Source organism: Ursus arctos, unplaced genomic scaffold, assembly GCF_023065955.2.
Source record: "Ursus arctos isolate Adak ecotype North America unplaced genomic scaffold, UrsArc2.0 scaffold_31, whole genome shotgun sequence".
NCBI lineage: Eukaryota > Metazoa > Chordata > Mammalia > Carnivora > Ursidae > Ursus > Ursus arctos.
This window is the reverse complement of record NW_026622997.1, coordinates 461,519-481,907: the sequence shown is the minus strand read 5'-3', so window position 1 is coordinate 481,907 and position 20,389 is coordinate 461,519. Positions and strand designations below refer to the sequence as shown.

General features: G+C 40.1%; 2 protein-coding genes across 2 annotated transcripts; one reads left to right on the top strand and one right to left on the bottom strand.

The window, feature by feature from the left end:
• Positions 1 to 4,215: 4,215 nt before the first annotated feature.
• LOC125283551 (olfactory receptor 2W1) lies at positions 4,216 to 5,178 on the bottom strand. Its single transcript, XM_048225572.2, has one exon. It carries the CDS (start codon positions 5,176 to 5,178, stop codon positions 4,216 to 4,218), a length of 963 nt encoding a protein of 320 aa, XP_048081529.2.
• A 5,694-nt stretch (positions 5,179 to 10,872) lies between these two features.
• Positions 10,873 to 20,240, top strand: LOC113248855 (olfactory receptor 2J3). Its single transcript, XM_057304854.1, has 2 exons — positions 10,873 to 11,058; positions 19,312 to 20,240. The coding sequence occupies exons 1-2, from the start codon at positions 11,049 to 11,051 to the stop codon at positions 20,238 to 20,240; spliced, it is 939 nt and encodes a 312-aa protein (XP_057160837.1). The 5' UTR covers positions 10,873 to 11,048.
• The last annotated feature ends 149 nt before the right edge of the window (positions 20,241 to 20,389 follow it).

The following is a 20,389-nucleotide window of genomic DNA, read 5'->3' as shown; positions in this document are numbered from 1 at the left end:
AGACCACATACTGGGCCACAAATCAGATCTCAACTGATACCAAAAGGTTGAGATTATTCCCCGTGTGTTTTCAGACCACAATGCTTTGAAACTGGAACTCAGTCAAGAAAAAATTTGGAAAGAATTCAAACACTTGGAAGATAAAGACCATCCTGTTCATGACTGATTGAGTCAACCAGAAAATTAAAGAAGAACTTAAACAATTCATGGAAACTAATGAGAATAAAAATACATCGGTCCAAAACCTATGGGATATTGCATAAAGATTTTTTTCTTTTTCTTTTTTTTTAAAGATTTTATTTATTTATTCGACAGAGAGAGAGACAGCCAGCGAGAGAGGGAACACAAGCAGGGGGAGTGGGAGAGGAAGAAGCAGGCTCCCAGCGGAGGAGCCTGATGTGGGGCTCGATCCCAGAACGCCGGGATCACGCCCTGAGCCGAAGGCAGATGTTTAACCGCTGTGCCACCCAGGCGCCCCCTTAAGATTTTTTTCTTTATCACTATATTTTGCGCATTTAATTAGACTATGTCTTAGTGTTGCCCTGCTTTTGTTGGTTTTGATGGGAGTTCTATGTGCCTCCTGGATTTGAATATCTGTTTCTTTCCCCCGATTAATAGGAAGTTTTCCACTATTATTCCTTGAAATACATTTCCTACTCCCTGTTTCTCTCTTCTTCTGGGTCTCTTGTACTATGAATATAATTACATTTGTTATAGTCACTGAGTTCCCTAAGTCTGTTCTCACGATCTGTAAGTCTTCTTCATGTCCTTTGTTCAGCTCCCTTATTTCCCAGTACTTTGTCTTCCATATCACTTAGGCATTTTCCTGCTCCTTCCTGCATGCTGTTCATTTCATCAAGCTTATTTCCTCTCTAGTTTATTGCATTCTTTATCTCTGATTGATTCTTTTTAAACTCTTTCATGTCTGTGGTAAGGGTCTCCCTGGTGTCTTCCATTTTTTTCTCAAGCCCGGTGTGTATCCTTATGATTGCTGCTTTAAATTCTCCATTCGGCATGTTACTTATATATGTTTCACTTAGAATCTGGCCGTGACCTTATCTTGTTCCTTCATTTGGTATAAATTCCTGTCTCTTGGCATTTTGTCTAAGTCTCTGCCTTCTTCTCTGTGTTAGAAAAGCCACAGTTATGTCTCTTCCTCCCAAAAGGAATGGCCTTATGAAGAAGAGGTCATGTAGTGCCCAGGGTCTGGGGCTTCAGGGAGTGTCTCCAGCACGTGCAGCCTGTGCTCCACTGCTGTGTTTTGGCTGCTCTGTCCTTCAGGGTGGTCATCTGCAGAGGCTCTCCTTGCCTGCCATTGGCAGTGTTTGGACCCTGGCCTGAATGTGGTGAGTTTTGACTAGGTGTGCTGTGGTCTTCTGAAATGAGACCTGACACCAACTCCACCAGAACTGATGCCCTGTGAAATTCTCTGTTCTGGAGATGTGTTGTGGGCAGTAGGTTTTGCTGGTCTTCTGGGAGAAGTCCCTGCCATGCTGGGACTGAGGCATGCTTGACTGAGAAGGGCCATCCCCGCCCAGAGCACAGGGCGGTGGGGCTTGGTGAGGCAAGTTAGGCAGCCAGTGTGGGTGCTGCCCTGCTTCCCACAGGTGGCTCTGTGTTTATGCTGAGGGCTGCAGGAAAGAAATGGCACTGGCCAGGTCCTTTGTTCCTGGAGAGGCTTCTCCCTGAATTCTGCCTCTCAGGGAAGCACCCCTAGAATAGAGAATTATCTCTCTACTGTGTCCCCAGATGATTTTCAGATTGCTGTTTCCATGCTGTCTACACCCAGGGTATTTGACTGCCTTCTCTCCAGGAGCAGAGCACCGACCCCTTGGCTCTATCCCAGCCAAGCCTGCTGACCTTTAAAACTCCAGGGTTTAGAGACATGGTATGCACAGAGGCCTTGGCTGGTCTTTGGGGGGCGGGCGGGGCACTATACTGGGAATGGGGTGAGCTTGAGGGAGAAGGGCAGTCCTGCCAGAGTGCCAGGGTAGGGGCTTGGTGTAAGCAAGTGGGGCAACCAGTGTAAGCAGTGTGCTGCCTCCTGCAGAGGGCTCTGTTTATGCTGAGGGGTGGGGGAGGGGCATGGCGCTGGTCAGCTTCCCTGTTCCCAGAGAGGTGTCTCTGTGAGTATTGCCTCCCAGGGCAGAGCGATTCATCTCCCGCTGTGTGCCTCAGGCATTCTTCAGACCACTTTTATCCCTGCCCTATCCCTGAGGGTTGTTTGCCTGCCTTCTCTCCAAGAGCAGCACAGTGCCCTCAGGGCTCTACCCCAGCCAAGCCTGTCCACCTTCAAACCTCCAGGCTTTAGGCCCCACTGGTTGCAAGAACTCATGAACATCAACCCTTCTCACTTTCCAAGCCAATGATGTTGGGGAAATGTTCTCCTTGTGCACTCCTCTGTGCTCCTCTCTCTCTTGCCCTTTGCTGTGACCAGGGCGCCCTGCCCTCTCTAGCACCCATGATCTGTTTCTTCTCCAAACCACATCTCCACACTTCCTCCCTTCCTTGATGTGGCCTCGCTTTCCCTCTAGTTGTGGAGTTTGTTCTCTCCGTCCTCAGGTCAATTTCTGGGGTATTTAGGATGATGTGATAGTTATCTAGCTGTGTTCATGGGACGGGAGGAAGGTAGAGTCCTCCTACTATGCTGTCGTCTTCGATTGCTAATAATCATTTTAAACGTAAGATAACACCAGTTCAGAAATATTAAGTGATTTTTCTTCCTGCGTAAATTGAGATTCAGAAAATAAAAACTAGATCATCAAAACAATTCTGTGGGTCCTTAGAATGAATTAAATGCATTAGGTTTATGTTTACATCCTCTGTGTGTTATATTACAAACAAAATTACAAATTCCTAGTGAGCTATTTTCTCTGAAGGTACGTCAGTGATTAGAGTGATAATAGAGCTAAGTAGGATGGTTATGAAATTGTTTGCATCCAGAGAATGTTTACAAACAGGAATTATGCTATTAATTGTGTCCATGGTCTAGAGACTGGTTGCTTCAGTAGACATTAAAGACAGGCTCACAATACAGCACAAGGGTATCTTTTCCTTGCCAACAACTTTTACATCTTCTGTTTTTTAATTTAGCCATTCTGACAGGTGAAAAGTGATACTTTATTGGTATTTTAATTCACATTTCCCTGATGATTAGTGATCTTGAGCATCCTTTCATACACTCGTTGACCATCTGTATCTTTTTTGGAAAAAAGTCTATTTAGAACCTCTGCCCATGTTTTAAACTGGAGTTTTGTTGTTGTTGTTTGGTATTGAGTTGTATAAGTTCTCTATATATTTTGCATATGAGCTCCTTATTGGATGTATCATTTGCAAACATCTTCTCCCATTCAGGAGGTGGAGTTTTTGTTTTGTGGATGGTTTCCTTGCTCTGCAAAACCTTTTTATTTTGGTGTAGGCCTAACAGTTAAATTTTCCTTTGTTTCCCTTATCAGAGGAGATACAGTTAGAAAAATGTACCTATGGCCGATGTCAAAAAATTACTGTTTTCTTGCACCATCGGTGAGATACAAATTGGTGCACCACCATGGGAAAGACTATGAAGGTTCTTTGAAAGATAAAAAAATGGATTTACCATATGATCCAGTAATTCCAATGCTGAGTTACCCAAAGAAAACAAACAAGCATAAAAACTAATTTGAAAAGATGTACACACCCTCGTGTCTATTGCAGCCTTACTTATAACAGCCAAAATATAGAAGCAACCTAGTGACCATTCCTGGATGAATGGCTAAAGAAAACATGGTGTACGTATACACACGATGGAATACTACTGAGCCATAAAAAGAACAAAACCTCGCCGTTGGCAACACCATGGATGGATCTAGAGGGAGTAACGCTAAGTGAACTAAGGCAGGCAGGAAAGACAAACACCATACGAGTTCACACATCTGTGGAATTTAGGAAACAAAACAAATGAACAAACAAAACAGGAGACAAACAAAAAACATAGACACTTAAACACAGAACAAGTAAGTGGTTACGAGAGGGGAGGAGGATCGCTGATGGGTGATATAGATAAAGGGGATATAGAGTACCTTTCTCAAGTGGGACACTGAAAAATGGACAGAATCGCTCAATCGTTATAGTGTGCACCTGGAACTAACAGAACACGCTGTGTCAATTATAATCAAATGCAAAAAGTAAAGACGATTAGAAAACATATTTCATTGCCTTATCCAGGGTAATATTTTGCTATGACACCTGGCTCCTCTTCAATTTTGTAGATTCGTGGTCAAGTCTCACCAGCTTCCTCAGTGCATTCTTCATGTCCTTATTCCGTAGGGTATAAACAAGAGGGTTGAGACTTGGAGTGATGATTGTGTAAAAGACCGTGAGGAACTTGCCCTGGTCTTGAGAGGCACTGTTACCTGGTTGTAGGTACATGTAGATAATAGTTCCATAGAATATGGACACAACAGTGAGATGGGATCCGCAGGTATTAATTGCTTTTTGTCGGCCTGCGTTTGACTTTATTCTCAGCACAGCTTTGGCGATGTAGCCATAGGATATAAGAATAAGGCTGAGGGGCGTAAGGACAATGACGATGCCTAAAGCAAAAACAGACATTTCAACTCTTGTGGTGTCTATACAAGCTATTTTGACCATAGCTGGCAACTCGCACAAGAAATGGTCCACGAGGTTGTTTCCACATCGAGGCAAATTCAGGGTGAGTGTACATAATATCACAGAGTTGGCCAAACTAATGCTCCAGACTGTGATTACCATCCTGAGACAGAGATGGGGGTTCATGATGACGAAGTAATGCAAGGGCTTACAGATAGCTGTGAAACGATCATAGCACATAACACCTAGGAGGAGGCACTCAGTGGACCCCAACCACATATAAACGTAGAGTTGAGTGACACAGCCCTCATAACTGATGGTCTTGTCAGGTCCCCACAAGTTAACCAGCATTTGAGGGACGACGCTAGTTGTGAAGCAGAGATCCAGGAAAGATAAATTCCTGAGGAAAAAATATATTGGCGTGTGGAGATGGGGATCCAGGAGAGATGCAAGGATGATGGCTGTGTTACCCACCCAGGTAATGAAGTAGAAGATAGTGACAACTCCTGAGAGGACCATCTCCAGTTTGGGATGGTCAGAGAAACCAAGCAGAACAAAACCGTGTAGAGAAGTGCAATTGTTTTGGTCCATAGCCCCTCAGTGACCAAGTCCTAGAACGAGAAGAGTAGAAGGAGGTGAAGGAGGATGGGGATGAAGATGAGGAAGAAGAGGAGCAGGAGGAGCAAGAAGGGGGGAGGAGGGGGAGGAGGGAGAGGAGGAGAAGGAAGAGAAATATGTCAGTACAGACTATCTACATGGTTTAATTAAATACAGAATATTAAAGGGAAATAATTTATGTTAATACTTCAAAAATAATGGGTAAAAGTAAATGTAAGAGCCAAGTAAACTGGTCTTTGTTGTAGATCCTTTTATAGTGACGTTTAACATTATATTTTTATCTAGGTGAGCTTGGCGAGGTTACTCTTAAAGTCAAGTTCTGAAATTTCTCATATTTAAGTTTGGAACTTTGGGATAGATCTGTTTCTAACGTGATGGGACCCTCCGATTCTGTACAAATCTTCTTGGCTTGAAATAGTGAACACACTCTTTTATTGGTCAGCAAATTCACCTATAAAATGTAATTATTTTGTGAATGTCAGAACGAGGCAGAGTGTTCCTCTCTTTTCAAATCTTGGTGAGTAGCACTGTTGATGTCCGGTTTCTTGTGTGGGGGATAAGGCATTTATCTTGGGCACATTTATCTCTCTCATCCCAATACCTAACTTGTCACCCAAACTGGGAAGCTTGAATGCAAATTACACTTTAACTATCCTCTCACTTTTAAAAAGCTTCCACAATCTCTACCATAATCCAAAGCACTCTCGTCTCCTTTCTAGATTCTGGCAACTGTCTTCATTCCTTATCCTGACTTTTTAAATTCTTTTTAAAATTTTTTCATTGTTTAAACAATATTAGTTAGTGAATATGCAATGTAATATTAGTGAATATACAATGTAATATTAGTTTCAGGTGTAGAATTTAGTGATTCAATCGTCCATACAACACCCAGCGCTCATCAGAAGTGCCCTCCTCATGTCATACGCAAACAAGGAATCATGGAACACTACTTCAAAAGCTAACGATGTACTGTATGGTGACTAACATATCATAATAAAAAAAAGGAGAAGAAAAAAGAAAATGAAGTACCAAGGAGTGAAGTGGAAAAAAAAAAAAGGAAAGAAAAAAGGAAGTGCCCTCCTTAGTCCCATCACCTAGTCATCCTATCCCCCTACCCACCTCCCTTCTGGTAACCATCAGTTTGTTCTCTCTAGTGAAGAGTCTGTTTCTTGGTTTGCCTCTCTGTTTTGTTTTTATTTTCCCCCATCATGTTCATTTCTTTTTGTTTCTTAAATTCCACATATGAATAAAATGATATGGCTTTGTCTCTCTCTGACTGACTTATTTTGTTTAGTATAATACTCTCTAGCTCCGTCCATGTCATCGCAAATATATACACCACATCTTCTTTATCCTTTCCCTAGTCGATGGCAATTTAGGTTGTTTCCAAAATTTGGCTATCATTGATAAAGCCGTTATCCACACTGGGGTGCGTGTATTCCTTCATAGTAGTGTTTTTGTATCCTTCAGCTAAACACCTAGTAGTGCAAAATAGAAAACCCAAAAATAACCCACAACTGTAGTGTCAATTAGTCTCCAACAAAACAGGAAAGAATCCCCAGTGGAAACAAGAGAGTGTCTCAAAATTGGTGATGGGAAAACTGGACAGCAACATGCAAAAGAATGATACTGGACCACTTACTTATATCAGACAGAAAAAATAAATTCAATTCGGATCAAACACCTAACTATGAGTCAGGAAACCATTAAAATCCTGGAGGAGAACACAGGCGGTAACCTGTTTGACATCAGCCACAGCGTCTTCTTACTAGATATGTCTCCCGTGGCCAGCGAACCAAAGCAAGAATGAACTATTGAGACTCTGTCAAGATAAAAAGCTTCTGCATGGTGAACGGCACAGTGAACCAAATTAAAAGGCAACCTATGACATGAGAGAAGATATCTGCAAATGACACATCTGATAAGGGGTAGTATCCAAAATACATAAAGAACTTATAAAGCTCAACCCCCAAGACACAAAGAGTCCAGTAAAGAAAGAAAAGGGCAGAAAACACGTATAGACATTTCACCAGAGAAGACATTCAGATGGCTAACAAACTCATGAAAGGTGCTCGTCATCATTTATCACCAGGGAAATACAAATCAAAAGTACCATGAGATACCACCTCACACCGGTCAGAATGTCTAAAATGAACACACAGGAAACAGGTGTTGGAGAGGCTGCGGAGGAAGAGGAACCCTCGGACACTGTTGGTGGGATTGCAGCCTAGTGCAGCCACTCTGGAAAACAGTGCGGAGGTTCCTCAAAAAGTTAAAAATAGAACCACCCTCCGATCCAGCAATTGCGCTAGGATGTATTTACCCAAAAGATACAGAAATGCTAATTTGAAGAGATACATGCCCCCCATGTTGATAGCAGCATTATCAACAATAGCCTAATTAGGAAAGAGCCCAAATGTCCATGAGTTGATGAATGGACAATGAAAACATGATATATATCTATATACATAAGGCAATATTACAGTATATTCAAATATACTTTTACATTATATATTTACATATATAACGTGTACATAATGTGTATAAATAAATATACATATTTACATATATAATATAATATTACTCAGCCATAAAAAAGAACTGAGTCTTGCTGTTTGCAGTGTTGTGGAACTAGGTAGTATGCTCAGCAAAATAAGTCTGCCGGAGAAAGACAAATACCATACGATTTCAGTCATATGCAGAATTTAAGAAACAAAGCAGAGGAATCTGGTGGGGCATCGTGGGGAAGAGAGGAAGACCAGGAAATACACTCTTAACTAGAGAACGAACTGATGGTTGGTAGAGGGGAGGTGGGTAGGTTGGGAGAAACAGGTGAAGGGGATTAAAGGGTGCACTTGTGATGAGCACCGAGCGGTGTACAGACGTCTTGAATCACTAAATTGTACACCGGAAACTAACATTACACTGCATATTAACTAACTGAAACTTAAATAAGAACTTGAAAAACGGAAAAAGTGAGCCGATTATAATCATGTATTCTTTGGTAAAAATTTGTTTCACAGCCCTCCATGGTGGTTTGTAAGCTTTGAGAAAGTGGGCCTGATGTCTGTTGCTCTCCACTCTATCCATGTCACCTAAAGTACCCCCCATACCTATCTAACCATGTATCTGTGTATCTATGCATCTGTCCCTCTGTGTGCCTAGATCTCATCTACCCTCTACCTTAACCCCTGATTTGCACATGATTTTTGAAAAAAAGACAAAATATCACAGTATGAATAATGGTGAAAAATCACTTAAAATGGTTAGTTAGCCCTTTCCTGTTGTTGTTAGCATTTTGTTTACATTGAGAACTTACGCTGGTGTTTCTGAAATTACCTGGATGGGATGATGGAAGGTGGCGGACAAATGGACGACATGTGTGGTTAAATCTACACGGTTTACATAGATCTATTCAGTTTGATGAAAAGTAGTGGAAGACATCGGTTTCTATTCTACGGAATAAGCAGCTCAGCTTTGTTCAGTAGTGTGACACAGGTAGAGTTCCCACAGTCATGGATGAGGACATCAGAACTGCCCAAAGTTTTAACAGTTGAACAGATTGTCAGTAGCCCTCCGCAGTTTCCTATCACTGAGTATAAAATGGTAACTTCCTGCCACCTGAAGCCGTAGAAACATCCAGAAAACTTCTGTTAAAAATAACTAAGACAAAAACCATGATCGAAAAATAACAGTTAAAGGTCAAACTGGTGACTCTCTCTCTCTCTCTTTCTCTGTGTAGATATAGTACAAAAGGTTATGCTTTATGTTCGTTATGCCATTTCAAATATGTTTCCTGGATATTATGAGAAATTACTTCAAACTGCGGCCATGATTCAAAAGTGGACCGTTTAGAAGACCAACTGAATATACCGGTTAAGAGAGTTGTTTTGAGAGAGTCGTTTGGTGATTTCCTCAGAACTAGCTTTTCCAGAATCATGATTTGAGTCTCGATTCTGCCACTGACCAAGTTGGATAAGAGAAAAAAAAAAACTCTGAAATGTATTACACACTGTCACACACCGTGAGAGGTATGCAATGTCTGAGCAGGGGGACAAATACATAATTAATACTTATTTATTTTTTGTTTATTTGTTTTTACTCTTGTTTTTTAAAAAGCTTTTGTTACGATGTTCAATTAGCCAACGTACATCATTCGTTTTTGATGTACTGTCCAATTATTCATTAGTTGCATCTAACACCCAACACTTATTTATGTTTTGACAGACAGGTTGGCGTGTGTGATAGCGGCTAACTTCTGATGAAGACAAACTTCAGTTAAAATTACATGAAAACAAAAACGAAAATTCTTTTAAAATGAAAGCCATTGCCATGCTGTTAATTCCTTCGCTATTTCCATCATCACTATAGCCTTCAAAGATTAATTCAGGAAAGGAAAAATCCTTCTTCTGCCTATTAAAAACCTGACATAGGAAGTCTTCAGATAATTTTTCATGCACATCATGAGATTTACAGACAGATTAAAAATATCCTATTCCTTCCCAGCTCCACAGTCTTCATGATTAAAATATTGTCTTTCAGTTCTTCATTTGCAATTTAATCTACATTTCCCTCTTGTATTTCTGCTGGATCAAAATGTCTGAAATCACAAATCAAGAAATAGGTTCATGTCCTCCTCTTATAACAGACAATACATTTAATCTTTCATAAGAGAGATAAAAAGGAGAATTTCTCTGCAGAGATTTACAATACTTATTTAGTCTAAGAATTCTAACAGAAAACCAGAAGAATCAGTCCATATAAACATAAGGTGTTTTTTTTTCCTTTTACCGCCCACAAGATGTTTTACCAAGCCAGGCACATTATTTTCCAAGAGATATTAAAGATTAACATTACTGTGATCCAGAGAGAGTTCCCCCGATATTCTGCTTCTCGACTAGTGAGGATCCCACAACGTATGGAAAAGTTAAGCACTTGCTGTCCGGCACTGTGGCTCCTTCACGTCTTTGCCGCAATGCATCTGTGACTTTTGCTGCTCCCCAAGTGGGTTAAGGAACTGATTCTGGACAGGACTCCTCCTTCCTGAACATGTGACTTCACATAAGGGGATGAAACCTATCACAGATTCTTACTACTTGTTCTGACTTTAAATTAACCTGCCAATAGATCTTAGTCCTAGAGACACCTTATAAAAGCAACAGGTAATTCAGAATAAGAATTGAACCAAATTTCCCGATGTTGCCTGAAAACCCGGATCCTCAAGAAAGATTTTCTAACCCATTGACCTGCATCCAGCTGATGTCCATAAAGTGCCATTGAAAATGTCAGCTCATTAAAAGGTTGGACAATTAGACCGTATCCCAATGTTTCACTAGGACACATGTCATAGACACAGAAGTCGTGCCAATATGAGGGAAAACTGTAAGGTGGGCGGTGGGAGTGGGGTGGGGAGAAAATGTATATTTAGAAGTTTTTCTCTGGTAGTGAATATGCTACAAATAAAATGTACGTTTAAACGTGCGTGTCAGACTCTAGAACTATATATTAATCTATAAATACTCTTACTATTAAAGGCACATATTTGGAACTGATGCGGCTGAAGCAAGTATCGTTTAAGGAACCTATAATAGTTATCTCTGATAGCCAAGTTGAAACAGTTGTGTGTGAAAGAGAAGATGTTCAATCTGCACAGCCCTAAATAATAAGTTGAGGATCACGAGATTTGTATCTTTATTCAGTTCTAGGTTGCCTTTGTCTTGATGACCACGATAAGTAACTCACACACTTCCGTGTCTACGACAGTTAGTTTCGTCGGGCTGAGGTCACTATCTAAACCCAAGACCCTGAATCGAGTATGTGTCTGAAGATGTTTGAGTTGCTTTATGATCGTAAGTTAAAGTTGCATACCTCATGAAGTACGTAAGCATAAGCTGACTCATGATACATCTTTAAGTCCGATGAATTCTCATCTCTGAATAACACAATAATTTTAAGTATCTGTTACGATAGTAAGCATAGAATTCTACATGTGAGATAGAGTACAGTATGATGTCGATGGAGCCAGATGTTTTGGGCTGAAATCCTGGTGATTCCAGTTATCAGCTGGTGTGAACTTGGGAAAATTACTTAACTTTTCAGTGCCTCAGATTTCTTGTCTACAATAGGGGGATGGGAAATGATACATATTTTCAGGGGTTAGTATGAGGAGTAAATAAATTTAACATATGTAAAATATTGCAGTATTGGCTGGCACACAGTAAGCATTCAAATTAGTATTAACTATTACTATTGCAGTCGATTTGGGGGTCTGTACGATGTAAAGATACTTTTATCAGTTTTGGGAGAGCTCCTACTGGTATTTGACAAAATATCTGGTAAACACTTTCCCCCCTCTCAGACACTTCTTTTAGGATTATATATAGAGCGAGTATATGTATATTTGTGTACAGATTCTGTATAAATACTGTTATTAATGATGATAAGAAGAAATACAAAGTCAGCCAATGGCCCATTTTTATCTATCAAAATTTTCACATACGGATACTTGAAAATATTCACGTTGACTAAAGATCTCAATTTTCAATCTCATGTTTTCTTCTTTTCCCTTTTAGTTAAGTTTTCTATAGCTCTCCTTGTTAGTTTTTTAAAAAAACTTCTGTAAAAGTTATAATTAAATTTCATAAGAGGAAAAACAAAGATGTATATCATGTATTATATATATGTAAATGTATATATATACACATATAATGTATACACGTATACATCCATATACTTATGTATACATAATGTATACATAGATACATATATTATAAATGTATACATAAATACATATATCACATACATGTATACATAGATACATATATTAGATATATGTAATTTATATATATATTACATTCCCACACAGTGATTTCCTTGTCCCTCACTGTTTATCCTGTGATTATAGTCCATAGATTTGCTACACTGGACACATGAGACAAATCATCTGCATTGTTTAATTTTTGAAAAATTTCTCACTGGTTACCCAGGAATGAGCAAACCTTGACTGTGAAGCAGGAGCTTTTGCCTTACATGAATAATATAATGTCTTTTGAACCTCTTTGGTTAAATCAAAATGTTTTTCTGTCCCCTTTTATTTGCCTTTTTTTTTTTTTTTGCTGGTTTTAGTTCTACTTGTGGGGGCCATTTGAAATCTAATGCCAGGTGAAATAAGTCCATCAAAGAAGGATAAATACTATAGGATTTCACTCATATGTGGAATTCAAGATACAAAAGAATCAAAGAAAGACAAGAGAGAGACAAAGAACAGACTCTTCAGCATAGAAAACAGATGGCACCAGAGAGGAGGTGTTGGGGGATGGGTTAAATGGATGATAGGGATTAAGTAATGCACTTGTTGTGATGAGCACTGGGTGTATGGAAGTGCTGAATGACCATATTTTACACCTGAGCTAACATTACGCTACTGCCCGTAGACTCACTGGAATTGAAATAAAAACTTTAGCTGATGAAGAGGTTACTGCTTATGTTCTCCTCTAGGATTTTGATGGATTCCTGTCTCACATGGAGGTCTTTCATCCATTTAGAGTTTATTTTTTTGTATAGTGTAAGAGAATGATCCAGTTTCATGCTTCTGCATGTGGCTGTCCAATTTCCCCCACACTATTTATTGAAGAGACTGTCTTTTTTCCAATGGATATTTTTTCTTGCTTTGTCAAAGATTAGTTGACCATAGAGTTAGGGTCCATTTCTGGAATCTCTATATTTTGTTCCATTGATCTATGTGTCTGTTTTTGTGACAGTACCATGCTGTCTTGGTGATCACAGCTCTCTAATATAGCTTGAAATCAGGCAACGTGATGCCCCCGGATTTTTTTTTCTTTTTCAACAAATCCTTGGTGATTTGGTGTCTTTTCTGGTTCCATATGAGTTTGAGGATTTTTTTATTCCAGCACTTTGAAAATGGCGTTTTTATTTTGATTGGGATGGTTTTGAACATATTAATTGCTCTGGGTAGCACAGACATTTTAACAATGTTTATTCTCTCAATATATGAGCATGGAATGTTTTTCCATCTTTTTGTGTCTTTCAATTTCTTTCATAAGTGTTCTCTAGTTTCTAGAGTATAGATCCTTTACCTCTTTGGTTAGGTTTATTCCTAGGTATCTTATGGGTTTTGGTGCTATTGTAAATGGACTCCATCCCCTAATTTGTCTTTCGACAGTTACATTGTTAGTGTATAGATATGAAACTGATTTCTGTGCATTAATTTTGTACCCTGGGACATTACGGAATTGCTGTATGAGTTCTACCATTTTTCAGGTGGAGTCGTTTGGGTTTTCCACATAAAGTGTCATGTCATCTACAACGAGAGAGAGTGTTTGACTTTTTCTTTGCCAATCCCTTTATTTCTTTTTGTTGTCTGAATGCTGAGGTTAGGACTTCTAGTACTGTGTTGAGCAATAGTGGTGAGAGTGGGCATCCGTGTCATGTTCAATCTTAAGGGAAAGGCTCTCAGCTTTTCCCCACTGAGAATGACATTCACTGTGGGCTCTTCATAGATGGTTTTTATGAAATGGAGGAATGTACCCTCTATCCCTACACTCTGAAGATTTTTAATCAGGAAAGGAGGCTATATTTTGTGAAATGCTTTTTCTGCATCAATTGAGAGGATCATATGATTCTTGTCTCTTCTCTTATTAATGTGTTCTATCACCCTGATTGATTTGCGCGTGTTGAACCATCCTTACATTCCAGGAATAAATCCCACCTGATCGTGATGGATAATCCTTTTAATGTGCAGTTGGATCCTATTAGCTAGGATCTTGTTGAGTATTTTGGCATCCATGTTCATCAGGGATATTGGTCTGTAATTCTTTTTGATGGGGTCTTTGCTTGGTTTTGGGATCAAGGTAATGCTGGCCTCATAAATGAAGAGTTTGGAAGTTTTCCTTCTGTTTCTATTTTTTGAAACAGCTTCAGGAGAATAGGTATTAATTCTTCTTTAAATGTTTGGTAGAATTCTCCTGGGAAGCCATCAGGCCCTGGACTCCTGGTTTTTGGGAGATTTTTGATCACTGCTTCAACCTCCTTACTGGTTATTGGTCTATTTAGGTTGTCAATTACTTCCTGTTTCAGTCTTGGTAGTTTATAGGTTTCCAGGAAGGCATCTGTTTCTTCCAGGTAGCTTAATTTTTGGCATATAGTTGTTGGTAATAATTTTTAATATTTGTTTCTATTTCTTTGGTGTTAGTTGTGATCTCTCCCTTTTCATTCATAATTTTATTAATTTGGGTCCTTTCTCATTTCTTTTGGGTAAGTCTAGCCAGTGATTTATCGATGTTATTAATTCTTTCAAAGAACCAGCTTCTAGTTTCATTGATCTGCTCTACTGTATTTCTGGTTATTAATTCATTGGTCTCTGCTCTAATAATAATTACTTCTCTTCTTGTGCGTGGCTTAGGCCTCCTTTGTTGTTCCTTCTCCAGCTGTTTAAGTTGTAAATATAGAGTCTGTATTCTAGATTTTGCTATTCTTTTGAGTGAGGCTTGGATGGCTATGTATTTCCACCTTAGGACTGCCTTTGCAGTATCCCACAGATTTTGGACTGATGTGTTTTCATTCTCATTGGTTTCCATAAATTGTTTAAGTTCTTCTTTAATTTCCTGGTTGACCCAAACATCCTGAAGCAGAATGGTCTTTAGCTTCCAAATGTTGATTTTCTTCCAAATTTTTCTTGTGATTGAGTTCCAGGTTCAAAGCACTGTGGTCTAAGAACATGCAGGAAATAATCTCAACCTTTTGGTATTGGTTGAGACCTGATTTGTGACCCAGTATGTGATCTATTCTAGAGCAAGTTCCATGTGCTTTTGAGAAGAATGAATATTCTGTTGTTTTAGGGTGGAATGTTCTGTATATGTGTATGAGATCTATCTAGTCCAGTGTGTCATTCAAAGCTCTTGTGTCTTTGTTGATTTTCTGCTTAGATGATCTGTCTGTTGCTGAGAGTGGAGTGTTGAGGTCCCCTACTATTAACGTATTATTATCTGTATGTCTCTTTATTTGGTTAACAGTTGGCTTGCGTAGTTGGCTGCTCCCCTGTTGGCGGCGTAGATTTTTATAATTGTTACATCCTCTTGTTGGATAGACCCTTTAAGGATGACATAGTGTTTAAGAATAATATAGTGTCTTTCTGTATCTTTAACTACGGTCTTTAGCTTAAAATCTAATTTGTCCGTTATGAGAATTGCTACCCCAGCTTTCTTTTGAGGTCTGTTGGCATGAAAAATGGTATTCCATCTCTTCATTTTCAGTCTGGATATATCTTTAGGTTCAAAGTGAGTCTCTTGTAGACAGCATATGGATGGGTCATGTCTTTTTATCCAATCTGCAGCCCTGTGGTGTTTTATGGGAGTATTTAGGCCATTCACGTTGATAGTGATTATTGAGAGATATGATTTTAATGTCATCATGCTGCCTGTGAAGTCCTTGTTTCTATAGATTGTGTCTGTAAATTTCTGTTCTGTATCTCCCTTGGGGTCTTTCTCCTTTTATAGAACCCCCCTTAATATTTCTTATGGGTTGGCTTGGTGGTCACATATTCTTTCAGTTTCTGCTGGTATTGGAATATCCTTGTCTCTCCATCCATTCTGAATGACAGCCTTGCCAGTTATGTAATCCTTGACTGCATGTTCTTCTCATTTAGTACCCTGAATATGTCTTGCCAGCCCTTTCTGGCTTGTGAGGGCTCCTTGGACAGGTCTGACGTTATTCTGATGTTCCTCCCTCTGTGCGTAAGGAATCTCTTCCCCCCGCCGCTTTCAAGATTGTTTCCTTGGATCTACGATTTGCAAATTGTACTATTATATGTCGTGGTGTTGGTCTGTTCTCATTGATCTTTGGAGGGGTCCTCTTTGCCTCTTGGACACAAATGCTTATTTTCTTCCCCAGATTAAGGATGTTCTCAGCTATGATTTGCTCAAATATATCTTCTAGTTCTTTCTCTGTCTCTTCATCCCCCCTAGGATCCCAATGATTCAGCCATTGGAACGTTTCATGGCGTTGTTGATTTCTTTATGTTTGTTTTCATGGATTTTAAGCTGTTTGTTCCAGGCTCCTCCTGCTCCTTCCTTTCTATTAGTTTATCTTCTAGATCACTATTTCATCCTCTGCCTCATTTACCCTAGCTGTTAGAGTATCTAGTTTAGACTGCATCTCATTCATAGCATTTTTAAGGTTGGCCTGATTAGTTCTCATAGATTCCTTAGGGATTGCTGTTGATCATTTTCTCAAGTCTAGCTATTGTCTTCATAATTGTTACCCTGAAGTCTATTTCTGACATCGTGGTTATATCCATATCCATTAGGTCTGCAGGAGGGTCCATTGCCTCGGTTCTTTTCTTGATTTGGAGTTCCTCCTCCTAGTTATTCTGTTGAGGGGTGGTTGAGGGAATGTACAGAGTCAAAAATATCAACCACAATCCATGCAAGGTGCACCCGGGAAAGTTCGGAGCAATCGGAAGCCACCACCAAAAAACCCAGCCGAAATGAAGCCCAAGAGTAAGATTTATAAAGTTAAAAAAAAAGGAGGGGTGAGGGGAGGGGGGCTGTAATCTCTCAATGTGAGCGATGTAAGGGTGTTTCAGTTCTTCCTGAGTGTATTTTGTTCTCTTTGTTAGAGAACACTGCTTCCAGGGGTTACAGGGAAATTAAAACTGGTATAAATATAAAGGTAGTATTGAATAGGGAAAAAAGGACTACATTGAAGCTTATATCTATCTATATATAAAAAGAAAAAGAAAAAAGTATAGGTGTGAAAAAGTACAAGTTAAAAAGTTACTGTGGAATATGTTGTATTAAGCATCTAGTTGCAATATAAATAGGTAAAAAGAAAAACAGAGAAGAAACATTAGACAGAATTAAAAAAAAAAAAAGTTGTATCTAAGAAATCCACAGACCGTAAGGGAACACCAGGAGCTCAACATACTATTTTCCCATGGTTTTGAGCTTTTACAGTTTCATGGGACCCTAGGGTTGTCATCCTCTTGTTCTCTGAGCTTGTCTTCTGGGGTAGAGGCCTGTCGCCTTGTTTTTCAGGCAACCCTGATTTGGCGGACTTGCCCTGCCCCTATCAAGGGGCTGGGGTCTGTGGAAACTGGTTTTTTAGGCTTTTGTTCTCTGGCAGCTTTTCACGTCTTTTCAGAGGGTCAGAGGGAAGGAAAATGTCCACTCCAGACCTCTGCCCCCCCGAGGAGAGAAGCCACAGTCTGCTCTTCTCTGAATCTTCCAGAACAGCCTCCCCCTCCCTAAGTTCTGCTGAACACCGCAGCCTCACACAGGTGGTGCTCGTCCCCAGCGATCTGTCAGCAACAACTCAGGCCCCCGCTTGTCTCTGCCCCCTGTGCCTCCAAAACCCACAGCGATCCTGGTCTAGGTGGGCGTGGGCCATAGGCCATGATGGTGGCTGGCCAGCCCCCAGGGTCCACCAGCACAGGTCTGTGCAAGTGGCTGCCAACCTCCCAGCATTTGCCTCTTAAGCTCCTGGATTCTATTTGAACACTGTTTTCAGGCCTTTCCTGACCCACGGCCACCACTCTGCAAGCTATCTCTGGTCCCCAGGTGCAGGACACTTTTTCACTGGGGTATTACACTACTTTCCGGTGGCTAGCTTCTGGTGGCTCCCTCCCCCTTCTGTTTGTCCTCCTATATCTGTCCATGCAGTCACAGCTCCGTCCTTTATACCGCTCAGCTGTGATCCTCTGCTCCCATAGAGATCCAGAGGTATAATCTTACATCTCAGGATGATTTCATTGGTGTTCAGACAGGCTTGGTAGATATTCAGCTAAATTCAGGGGACCAGGTGAATCGGAATCCCCCACTCCTTCGCCATCTGCCCCCTTACTCCTATAATCTTTATATTACATATTATATAATGTTTACATATATGTTATATATTTATGCATATAGAATTATATAATGTTTATATATACATTTATATACATATATAATTATATGTAGCATTTATTATATGATGCATATATATTATGTTTCTGTAACATTATATATAATGTTATATTTGTATATAAAACTAAATATTTCTAAAATTGATTAAATTCTAAATTAAATTAGATTTTAAGATAGTATTGGGTAATCTTAATGTAATATACATAAGAAAATGTTTTGCACTTTTCTATCCTTGTACAAACAGAATATTACATCCTTTTCTCTATAAAATTGCAGGAGACTTTAATGGTTTACATTAATGGAACATGGCTTGGTATAGCAATGATTTCTCTCTCATGTATATTTGCAAAATACGTGTGGCTGAATTTTAACATTACATCGGAGTGACAAAGAGCTCCAGTTCTGGAGCCAGCATGCTTGGTTTCATATCCTGCTGCCACCACGAACATTGTGGCAAAGGGTGAGTGGCTTAAGTTCTCTGCACCTCAATTTTCTCATTTGGACAAGTTGGTAATTAGACTAGCCTTCCACATAGGGTACTGGCGGGGATTAAAAGGGCTAACACATGCAGTGTTTAAAATAGTCTAGCGCTTATTAAGTGCATTAGAAGTATTTGCTATTATTATTAGGGAGGGCATGTCAGAACCAGTGTAAAATTGGAAGCTAGTATGTAAAGCCAAAGGCACCCAGACAGAGTTCAAGAGTGAAAGGCAAGTGAGAGGAGTTGGGCTCATTGTAGAACCAAACCACTGTTAGAGTTTGGAGGGAATAAGGGAGATAGAAGCTTAAGACTTTCTAATTAACGTCTGTGGCTCCTGCTAGACTCAGACGAGTGGAAGACATGCAATATAGAAAACAGGCCACTGCATTAGCAGTGTGATTCATTATGAGGAAACAAAAATCCCTTCCTGGATACAGATTTTAATGGGCAGTCAAGGGAGGTTGTTAATGGAAGATTTTTGAAATAATATAATTTTTTTCTAATAATTTTTTATTATGTTATGTTAGTCTAAATAATAAAAATTGACAAAGATCACTTTAATGTTCAGCATAAAAAAGATTGAGTGATATTTGGATTCTTTTCCATTTTTCAGAAGTTTTTCTTTAAATTCCAGAGTCAGTTAACATACAGTGTAGTATTAGTTTATGACTCTTCCTTCAGGTCCAGGAAAAAATGAATGATGAGGGGAAAACGCAAGTTCTGAAGGCTACTTGGTTCTACTGGGTTGTCCCAAGTGGCCTCGTCTGGAAGTCGCTCTCTGTCTGGTTATCTTGATGTTCTACTTGATGACATTGATAGGCAACCTGTCCATCATTATCTTGTCGTACATGGACGCCCATCTCCACACTCCCATGTACTTCTTCCTCTCAAACCTCTCTTTTCTGGACCTCTGCTACACCACCAGCTCCATCCCTCAGATGCTGGCCAACCTCTGGGGCCCAGAAAAGACCATCTCCTACACCGGTTGCATGATTCAACTTTACTTTGTCCTTGCACTGGGAACCACAGAGTGTGTCCTCCTGGTGGTGATGTCCTATGACCGTTATGCAGCTGTCTGTAGACCCTTGCATTATGCTGTCCTCATGAACCCTCGTTTCTGCCACCTGTTGGCTGTGGCTTCCTGGGTCAGTGGCTTCACCAACTCAGCACTTCATTCTTCCTTTACCTTCTGGGTACCCCTATGTGGACATCGCCGAGTGGACCATTTCTTCTGTGAAGTCCCAGCACTGCTGCGATTATCGTGTGTTGATACCCGTGTTAATGAGCTGACCCTCCTGATCACGAGCTCCATTTTTGTTCTCATACCCCTCATCCTCATTCTCAGCTCATATGCTGCCATTGCCCAGGCTGTGCTGAGGATGCAGTCAACAGCCAGACTTCAGAGAGCCTTTGGGACATGTGGAGCCCATCTTACGGTTGTGTCCCTCTTTTTCATTCCAGTCATCTGCATATATCTGCAGCCACCATCAGGAGAGTCTCAAGATCAAGGCAAGTTCATTGCCCTCTTTTATACTGTTGTCACACCTAGCCTCAACCCTCTAATCTACACTCTGAGAAACAAAGATGTAAGAGGGGCAGTAAGGAGACTCGTAGGGCGGGAGAGGGAGATGTGACAGAGAGATTACAATTTTTGTCCTGCAATCTTTGTTCAGAGTCTTGTCCATCCTGGAGCTTGTTTTCCCTGCTTCTTTGATACTTCTTTTGGTCTACAACCCAGGAAGCATAACAGAAAATTTCGGCCCTAATTTTGGGTTCTTTTGAT

Excerpts from the sequence above, each read along its gene's own strand:
- LOC125283551 (XM_048225572.2), bottom strand. The coding sequence starts at position 5,178 with ATGGACCAAAACAATTGCACTTCTCTACACGGTTTTGTTCTGCTTGGT.